Source organism: Adiantum capillus-veneris, chromosome 3 (genome assembly GCF_014529385.1).
Source record: "Adiantum capillus-veneris isolate H3 chromosome 3, ASM1452938v2, whole genome shotgun sequence".
Lineage (NCBI taxonomy): Eukaryota > Viridiplantae > Streptophyta > Polypodiopsida > Polypodiales > Pteridaceae > Adiantum > Adiantum capillus-veneris.
The window spans coordinates 39,248,160-39,258,028 of record NC_140933.1 but is presented as its reverse complement, the minus strand read 5'-3'; the positions used below and the strand labels follow the sequence as shown (position 1 = coordinate 39,258,028).

General features: G+C 44.0%; 1 protein-coding gene across 3 annotated transcripts; it reads right to left on the bottom strand.

Moving 5' to 3' along the window:
• Positions 1–1,809: 1,809 nt before the first annotated feature.
• On the bottom strand, positions 1,810–6,694 carry LOC147460785 (uncharacterized). 3 transcript variants are annotated; one of them, XM_086508489.1, is made up of 9 exons: positions 6,676–6,694; positions 6,426–6,542; positions 5,557–6,023; positions 4,649–5,056; positions 4,286–4,507; positions 3,963–4,158; positions 3,276–3,792; positions 2,397–3,177; positions 1,810–2,235 (listed from the first exon to the last, which is right to left on the bottom strand). In XM_086508489.1, the coding sequence occupies exons 2-9, from the start codon at positions 6,478–6,480 to the stop codon at positions 2,209–2,211; spliced, it is 2,673 nt and encodes an 890-aa protein (XP_086364615.1). In that variant the 5' UTR covers positions 6,481–6,542; positions 6,676–6,694; the 3' UTR covers positions 1,810–2,208. The 3 variants fall into 3 exon arrangements, with proteins under 3 accessions (XP_086364615.1, XP_086364616.1, XP_086364614.1); XM_086508490.1 differs by lacking the exon at positions 6,676–6,694 and adding an exon at positions 6,656–6,674; XM_086508488.1 differs by lacking the exon at positions 6,676–6,694 and having other exon boundaries at positions 6,426–6,643.
• Positions 6,695–9,869: the final 3,175 nt, after the last annotated feature.

Below are 9,869 nucleotides of genomic sequence, written 5' to 3'. Positions count from 1 at the left end.
GGTATGGTGTTACCCATTTCCTTAGCATCTATGTACATATCTTTTTCCCTGAACCTACAGGAGATTCTCCTTTTAGGGAATTTAACATTGGCAATCATGCGATCAAACCATGGTGCCCCTAGGATTACATCCTCATGCTTGAGAGGAGAAATAAAGAAGTCCTCTTTGTCCACATAGCTTTGGACATGGAGCCTCAATTTCCCTATTAAGGGAGTGACTGAAGCTTCTTGCCCCTTGAAAGCACCGTCTGCGGGTAGGACATCTCCCATCTCATAAGCTTGTATGCCTAGCTTGGTGGCCAATTCTGTGGATATGAAATTGTGAGAAGAACCACGTTCAAAGAGAATAAAAGCATCATGTTCTCTTTCCTTTCCCCAAGCATGGCATAGAGGAGATACTTTGTGGTGAGTTTCCTCCTCTTGGATTTTGACCAAGGTAGCTCTAGGAGGCTCATGGCGAGTGTTCTTTTGGGGACAAGCGCAGTAGCATGCCCTTGCTCGTCGCACTTGAAATAGAGGTTATCCTTGCGATAACGCTCAAGCTCTTCAGGAGAGAGTTTGTTTTCGCCTTTGTAAACTCCCTTCTCCTTAGCTTCGTTGGAGTTGCCCTTAAGAGACTTTTGGACATTGTCCTTTCTCTTAGGTTCATTGGAACCCTTGTTTTCCGTGGGCTTAGAGTTTCTTTTAGCCCTTGTTTGGAAATTGATTCGAGAAGCCACCATAGTATGGTGTATAACCACCGATATGGTGCGTGGCCTTTGGGAGTTGACATACTCCGCCATTTCTTTAGTTAAGCCCGCACAAAATTGTTGCTTTTTCTTTCCAAAATTCAACTTCTTGAAGACAGTGGCTTTGAGTTGTAAGTCCCAAAACTTGTCTACATATTTGTGAATGGATTCGTAGGGAGAGCGCTTCAAGCCTCACCATTCGGTGAGTACTTTGTCTTTGGCATCGGTGGCCAAAAACTACTCATAATGGAAGCTCTTAAAGCTTCCCATGTTCGTGGAGCTTCACCGTTGGCCCATAGGCTAGCACCATTGTCTGGCGGACTTTGAAAGTGCATAGCTACATGGCGTAGCTTAGAGGACTCCGTGAAGCCCTCATCTCCAAACGCCGCATCGAATTGTTGAATAAAGGCCAAGACTTTGTCCGTAGCACCAAAGGTGCCATCGTAGGTAAGGAAAGAGATGCTCTTGCTGTAAGGAGATGATGTCCAAAAATTTACTTTTGCGAGATTGGTAATCTAGAAGATAGAATGCTACATAAACTTAAACTGTTGTGGGGACCTTGGCATACATGAAGATTTCATTACATAGAATTAATGTAATATTTGTAGATTTTGAAAAAAATTTGATAAGTATACATAATCTTAAAGATATTCAGAATGTGATTCATTTTCTTTGTCATAAATCTGATCTCTGCTTAATTGTTAGTTTCTTTGTAATTTTGGACACTGATAAGAAAGAAAATCGTCTTCCCAATTAAGTAATGCCAGTACTGATGTGTTTATGTTCTTGGATGGTGGCAAGTAAGAGGTTCTTCCTTGAAATTACAATGAGAATTGCAGTAATAGTTGAAGATCATCCAGTGTTTGGTTTTCGTTTTTTTGTATAGATAGTACTTGTAAACACTTCTTTGATATGTTTGAGAGAATAGGGTCCTAGTTTTTGCTAATGTAGATATGTGTGTGTGTGTGAGTGTGGTACATGAGCTCCATACACACACACACACACACACACACATAGTATATTGGATATATGCCACATACATATAACAGGCTCTCAATATATATCAGAGAATGGGATCTTAGTTTTTGTTAATGTAGATGTGTGTGTGTGTGTGTGTGTGTGTGTGTGTGTGTGAGAGAGAGAGAGAGAGAGAGAGAGAGAGAGCGCTACGCCGCCTAATTGTGGGGTAGATACATTCACATGACATTTTTGTTGTTAAACTTTTTTATAGATACTTAATCAAACATATGTGTAAGGAGAAACTTTACACATATCATATACTTACAACAACGTTTTCCATCATGCTTATATGCTTTTCACTTGAACGCTTGCATTACATGCAAGCGTTGTTTATAAACCAACCCAACATTTTCTGTCAGCGTCAGTCATCAATTTTGACCAACTTCAACCCTTAGCTTCTATGATTCCATCATCTTCAGTTCTCTTTTTCGATGACATTTAGTCAGCTTTTCCATCACCTTTCACTCAGCGTTTTCGCTTATACGCGTCTGCAAATTACCAAGTAAAGGTCGGTCTCTCTCTCTCTCTCTCTCTCTCTCTCACACACACACACACACACACACATCAGTTCTTTCTATGTCTAATTCTTAAGCAAGACTAGTTTTTTTTTGTGTCTGTGTGTGTGTGCGCGAGAGAGAGAGAGACGTGCCTGTATTTGTGGAAGGGCAGTAACGTAGAAGGTGATGGTAATCTGGACGTGGCTATCTGACGCTGGATCAGCTGTGGGGAAGGAAACGCCCTCATTCTGATATGCGGAGGCAGAGAGACGCAATCTCCAACGCGTGAAGGGCGTCATGCGAAAGAATTTTCCGCTCTCGTAGGGTAGATTCGGGAGTGTGGTTGCGCCGGTTGCGAGGTTGTAGGCGTATTGGTAAACGAGAGGAACAGCGGCCTCGTACTCCAGCACCTGCTCTTCGAAGCGGTCTTGGAAGTTGGCAGATGATCGGAGCAGAAGGTAGACCTCTCCCGTCTGGGTCAATGGCTGGTGCTCTCCCGTGAACTTCATTTCCACGTATCGAATCCGCACATAATCCCACGGCGCCGGGAAAACCGACGCATTTCGCTCTGGATTGATTGTGAAGCTCCAATCCTCGCCTGACAAGAGCAAGCTCACGGGTATGGCATCCACCACATAGTCTTGCTGCAGCTGCACAGTAAGGACTCCAGGCCCAAATAACATATTCTCCCGGGCACGGGCCTTTTGATTCAGCTGTAGCAAATGCATCCTCACGCTGTCAACTGAAGGCCAGCTGAACGTGAACACCTCCAGCTCCATCAAGTAGTGATAGTGGAGTGCCCCCTGATGGCCAGCCAGTACGTTGAGCAGGCTGAGGAGAAGGCGTGTGGTGCGCATGTCCGCCTGTGTGGCCAGCTCTATGTAGCTACTCAAGTCGGTTGCTAATTGCATTCCCTCCAATCGTTCTGCTTGCCTGACAATTATAGAGGATTACAAATTACACTACACAATTTTATTAAGCACGAATAACTCTTATAGATCTTAGCTGCAGGTGAACAACTTAATTAATACCTTCGTGCCATCTCTTGTTGCCTTGCATGCACAAAGAGCTCATATTGCACCTCTGAGGCAAAGTTTGCAGCAATGCAAATTTCCCTGCACACCGCGACCAAGTTCCTGCACTTGGCCTTCCATGTTACCACCTCCGACACCTCCGAGGGCATGAGTGCTGCCAATTCCTCAATGTCGTTCTCCAGGATATCCCATGTATATGAAGATATGAGAGGCAACTCCGGAGCATGTATGATGTCCTCCAGCTCTGTGGCACTCTCCACTAGCTCGTTCACTGCATTTACCACTTCAATCATCTTCTCTAAATCTATTAAGTTCTGCGTCATGGGCAAAAGCTTGGAACTTGCACTTGCGTCTTCCACAGCATGTATTGTGTCTATTGCTGCAGAAACTGTTGTTGCCATGGCCCCCGCAATGTCAGCCGCACCTCCAAACAAGGATCCGAAAAGTTGCAGTAAAGCACCTAGCATTCCAAAGACTGCACTATTCACTTGCCTTTTATAGTGGTCCATCACACCTGCAGCATTCGAGTACTGTCTTAGTTAATGTTTTACAATTCTCGTCGGCAAAGATGACTGACGTAATTAAGTGAGACGTTGACTTTTAGCAGTCATCCGAGACGAACAAGTCTATGACAGACTACAGTATGTGTCTGTGTGTGTATGAACAAATCACAAGAGAAACAACCTTCTTCCATCCTGTATCTGGCGTCCGCCATCTCAAAACTTCGCCTCTCAATCTCTCTCGTCAATGAGTCAATTCTTCTCATAACCTGATCCAACTCACTTTGCTTGCGAATGACAGACAAGGACTCGAACGTCTCTATTTGCCTCTCCTTTTGGGCAAGAGACTTGCTCAGCTGCAGGAACTCGCTGCCAATGATCTAGCCCATGTTTAAGGATGAATTAGTTCTGATAATGGCTTGTGTGACGTGTGTGTGTGTGTTTGGGGGAGTGGGGTACACACACACAAACACACATATGGCGTTACGGGTAGTTGCAATGTGAAACCTGAACATGCTGCACGAATCGGGTCAGCTCTCTATACTCCTGGTCGTATGCCTCCGCGTTTCTAAGAAGCTGGTCAATATCTTCTTGGTACTCACCATAAACCAGCAATGGAACTCTTAAATGCTGGCTTCCATCCGTTGGCAATTTCACAAGCATTTGCGCACGAGCCAAAAGAGTTTTTAGCTCAGGAACACCAGTTGTAGAGTTTGGCGAATGCACCACCTAGCACAATGATATTGTAGTACCATATAAATTAAACTGCTTGGCCTGTTTTTTCTATTTTCTTCTAAAAATCAATAATACTTCCAAACAAGTCTGATAATTGACTTATAATAAACCCATTGGAACTGATTACACAGGTACCTGAAGTAAGCTGTCAACAATCCATTCAGCGTGTTGTTGTGCGAGAAAGATAATGGAGGGATTGTTAGTCTGATAGTTGAGGATAGTTTCTACAATAAGTAGGGTAGACTGAATGCCACTAATGACGTGAGGATGCAGGAGATCATCTAATGAAGGCAACGCAGCTTGACAGTCGACGACGCCCTTCCAAGGGACTGCATTTACAAGCACATTAAACTTTTCAGAGTTCACTAATATGAGGTTAGATGCTGGTGCTGTGCCCGGCCAGCTGCTGATTGACTGCTTAGCAGAGGTAGTCCTTGTGGTAGTTGTAGCAAAAGAGTTGACCTCAGATGAGGCGAAGGAAAATGGACGCCCAAAATACTGATGAAGATGAGAACCGTTGCTCCATCGGAATTCATGTTTCACCTGCAGTAGTTATATAACGTACTGGTTATGATCAGCCATACAGTAGTCTGACAGCCATACAGGCAACATGTCAACACTTAGAATCCGAAGCCATGAGAGCCAATCAATGCCTGCCATGCAAGCACTTGGAATGTGCGCTGCTAGTATTCAACCTGTGAACGTCTGCAGGTACACTCGAGCAGGTGACTCGCTCCTCCCCCCCCCCCCTGACTTTGACAGCCGGGAATGGTCTCCTCTGTAAAGTCCACAGTGGCTCCCAACCTCCGCCGGTCGCCAGGTGGTCACAGTTATTACAAGGAATGGTCTCCTGGAGATCATTCCCTAGTGCACCATTAGGGGCTTATACAGCCAGCCCCAGCTAGGGGAGCCGGTTAGCTAAAGCATTCTGTAGAACTGTGTAGGGATCTGCTCTAATGTTCATTAATTAATGTTGTTAAATTATCCATCATAACAAAAGTGCTTCAACGAATATGTCTAAAAATGCTGAGCAGTAATATTACCTGAATGAGTAAAGAGGCGGAAAGGGAGCCGGAAGAGATGACAACTTGTTGAGCGCGAATGGAGCATCGAGGGAGCGGAGAAGACGTCGTGGTAGCAACCCTCAAATCCCAACTGCCAAGGTCGAGCACCACGTCCTTGCTTTTCAAGATGAGGATGCGGCAAAAGATGAGGACAAGGGAGGAGCCCGGCAGCGTGAGTGTGCCACGAGAGCCCTCAATCTCCACCACGTCAGCGACCACAATGACATGCTTAACCAGCTCAGGTTGCTGCAATAGCTCTTGGGACAAGGTATCTAACCGAAAAAACATCCGGTGGATGGCCATTAGCTCACCGCATTTCACCTTGCCCAGCCCAACCTCCCTGGTTATGGAGTTTGACCCTGTGTAAATCGCCTCGTAGTCCTTCGACGGGACATTTGTCATGAACCTCGGTATCATCATCATTTGTTTCTCCTCTGGATAGTGATCTGCACAGTCACATAGTGTTATCTCACCATAATTACTGGCCACAATTGCGACAGCCAGCTGGGATAAATGCATAAATTTATGTGTTTCTTGTTGATAATGTGGCTTATGTATATGTCAAAAGAAGATTTGGAAATTTTCTCATGTAGGAAAACTGAGTCAATGAATAACATCATGAGCTTCTGCTCGAGAGGCACCGCACACCTAGCTAGGTACGATTGGGGCAGGGGACCGGTGGGGAGGCAATCCCCTGCCCCCAAAAGTACCTAGCTAGGTATGTGGTGCCTCCCTCACAGAAAGCTCATGATGTTGACAATGTGGGAAGTCCAAAACTTCTTGTGTGTGTCCATGAACAATTTAATAACTGGACTCAGAGCGTGAAAAGGAATTATATTACGACTGACCTTCCTCACCATCGCTCCGCATGGGGGTTCTGACTATGTGGACACTCTGGTGCATGGTTGTCCGTTGAAGCTAGCTCGTGGAAGACGAGACCCAGTCGAAATTTTATGCACTTGTTCCTGCAGCCACAGCAACAGTATAACTTGAGCCTGAATCGGGAGAGCGCTTACACTTTCTTAATGGAAGCAACAAAACTAGTATTAAATCACAGCATGAAGCTGAAACAGCACACCCTTATAATTAGTTACGGACCTCGCTCTAATTGATACAAGTGAATACCGAACTTGTGGCCAGCGATTGCAATTTGTAGAGATTCGTGAATCGTGATAGAAACGCTCGCAAATAAAAGACAAAAGCGTCAAAATCTCAAAAGAAAGCACTCTCCATATGAACCCCATCATGTCACGAAGGCTTTCAAAAACAATAAGAAAGTGATACAATTGCTAGGTTAAATTAAATTGGTATCAGGAGTTTGGGAAAGGATTGCCTTAGCTTAGTCTTGAGCCGATTGAGAATCGAGACTAGCTAATTGTATACCATGGTAAACGGAAGAAAAACCAATAGAATATGTGAAAAAGTCGTTCAAAAATTTTGCAAATCTCAAAATTATGCTAGTATTTCCGGTTTTCTTCTCTGTGAAGAGGAAATTGATCAACAACCGCTTAATAAATGAGACTTTCGTGAACGTTAAAAAACACTGACTGGAATCAAGCTATAAATGCAAAAAATGTAAAGCCATGTGCAATTGTGAAATGAAAGGTGAAATAAAAAGAACTAATTAATATATGTGTGTGTGTGTGTATAATTTATTAGAATTATGCAAGATAAAGCTTCACTTTAGCATTCTAAATTTAAAAAATACAAAAAAAACATATACGTGTGTGTGTAAAATTTACTAAAATTATGCAAGGTGAAACTTCACTTCTAAAACAATAGAATGCAAGAAAAGTCAAAACATGTCAGGATGAGAAATGAAAGGTAGGTCTCCATCATGCACTGTTTACAATGAAAGTCTCCCTAATCCAGCACAACACTAAGGGTTTCTTTTAGAAAGCCAAAAATAGATAGCTCTAGTACATAAAGACAGTCAGCCATTCACCTTCAACTATGGCTGAACCTACGATCTCGAGCACATGAAGCCAGCTGCTCACAAACTTCACCTCCGCTCACCCCAAATTTGAGCACATAAAGGCGCTAGCAAGGCTTCGTGCTGAAATCTTACCAAAAGCGTGGCTGGCTGGGAAAACTAGCACCTGATTTTTCTGATCTCGCTTCCAGTCCTAGCTAACCAAGAATAGGTCACCACGCCAGACCACGCTCTTGTAACGAGGCAGTTGGCTGCCCTTATGTGCTCATCACAAGAGTGGAGCCAAACAAAAGGTGTCCTTGTAGTAGATCTGTCCTTCTATTGGGGTTTTACCCTAGGCCTAGCCTATGAGTTGGTCACGGGGAGTACTCTCACGTACGACAAGATAGGGGTGCAGCTGTAATTGAGCAACCCCCAATTGCCCCCCTGCACAGTCAGGAAGGCACTTGACTTACCCCCTTCCTCTCAAAAGTGGACATAGCCACGCGTGGGATTGTTTTGAAAAGTTCACTATGGCCCAGGGTTAGAAAAAGACATTTTTCCTATCCGAAGAAAATAAGTGCTTTGAAAACAGGCCTAGGCAATGGTTCTTGTCCCAGATGTGGACAACCAGAAGCTGTTCGTCATTTGTTTATGTTATGCCCTAAGCTTAAGCCTCTTCTTCATTAGCTCTTTAAAGCTTCTCCAACACTTTACCTTTCTCATACTTGGAGCTTTTGCTCGGAGAATGCTATCAGTTGGATATCCCTCTCGGGAATCTATGGAGGAATGGTTTCATTTGGTATGCTTGGATCCAAAGGTTGGATGCTTTATTCAGTGTATCCGAGTCTAAGACTACCTTTGTCTTTATTTCTGAATTGAAAAGTCTTGCCAAATTACACTACAAGAGGTTGTGTGCTCTTGTGACGCTGTTAGCGACGGAAATACACTGGGTTTTTATAACCCCCGGCGTCGCTAAAACCGTAGCTACGAGAGCGTCGCTATCACTACAAGAGGTTGTGTGCTCTTGTGACGCATTTAGCGACGGAAATACACTGGGTTTTTATAACCCCCGGCGTCGCTAAAACCGTCGCTAACAGCGTCGCTACGAGAGCGTCGCTATAGGCGTCGCTATAGACGTCGCTATAGGCGTCGCTATATAGCGACGCTCATAGCGACGCCTATAGCGACGCTCTCACAGAAGAGTATAGCGACGCATATAGCGACGCTACAGAGCCATAAATAGCGACGCTTATAGCGACGCCTGAGAGAATATTTTTTTGGTGGCAGGGCATTGAATGCCCTGCCACCCATCAACCATATTGTACTTGATTCACTTTTTAAAAAAAGTGCAAAGGTAGATAATAGACCCAAAATAGTCACCCACAAGACGCATTGTTTGCAAAATTGACAATTGTACACATCATAGGCAAACTGAATTGATTGGCAAATGTAATAATGACAATTGTATAACATCATAGGCATACAGAATTGATTGGCAAAAGGAATTGCGGTGACAAATGTAATAATATACATGGTTCAAAAAGACGTATAAAATCCGTCTCATGATACATAAGCTATGAGAAACCCTAAACTAATGCTATCTAGCTACGGCTAAACTGACGTCGTCTAATCAGACGTCTCATCGCGTCCAAGCGGCGTATCTGTTGGATTCTGCAAAAAAAGACAATAAGACAGTTTTCAGTAAATATAAACATATAACGACATTTATAAAACAATACAAAAAAATAAAAAAGAGTAAACCCTAATACTAACCATGCCGCCGCGAGAACTGAGAATGTCCATCAGGGCGTTTAAGCCCTTCCTGCCTGCGTACTCGCGCTCGTACGGTGTGGGATCACGTCCTGTCATCGACCACTGTCAAAACATACAAAGATTTCATTATGTTAGAATTAAAAAACTCATAAACCCTAAACTATCGAACATGCATAAAGAGCAATGTGAAAAGACTTACAAAATCGGCCTCAAATGATGCCCATCCACCGCTCCCCAAGAGGTGCGAGCTCCCTGCCTCTACTCGCGCTCTGGCTGCATCCTTTTGTTGCTTCCACTTGTCGGGATTCTCGCGCGCTGCTTTATTCGCATTCTTCCAATCTTCTTTGGCCAGCCAATCTGGCCTGTTCCACCCATTCTTGATTGCTTTTTGCACTTCGGAACGCTTGTGTTTGCAGTATTCGCGCATTCGAATCTTCATCAGGTCTTCATTGAAGCGCTGATTCCGTGTTGGAACGGGAAACTCATCATGAAGTATGCTGATGACTCTGTTTTTTAAATCACTTGGTACTTCACTCCATTTGTTTAGTATGTAGTGTCTAAACAGCTGAGAGCAAAGACCACGCATGCGCGAGATCACCTGCTT

Coding starts and splice junctions, on each gene's coding strand:
- LOC147460785 (XM_086508489.1), bottom strand. CDS start 6,480: ATGCACCAGAGTGTCCACATAGTCAGAACCCCCATGCGGAGCGATGGT. Junction 3,178..3,275: donor CAACAAGAGATGGCACGAAG/GTATTAATTAAG, acceptor TATAATTGTCAG/GCAAGCAGAACGATTGGAGG. Junction 2,236..2,396: donor CTGCCCTTCCACAAATACAG/GCACGTCTCTCT, acceptor GGTAATTTGCAG/ACGCGTATAAGCGAAAACGC.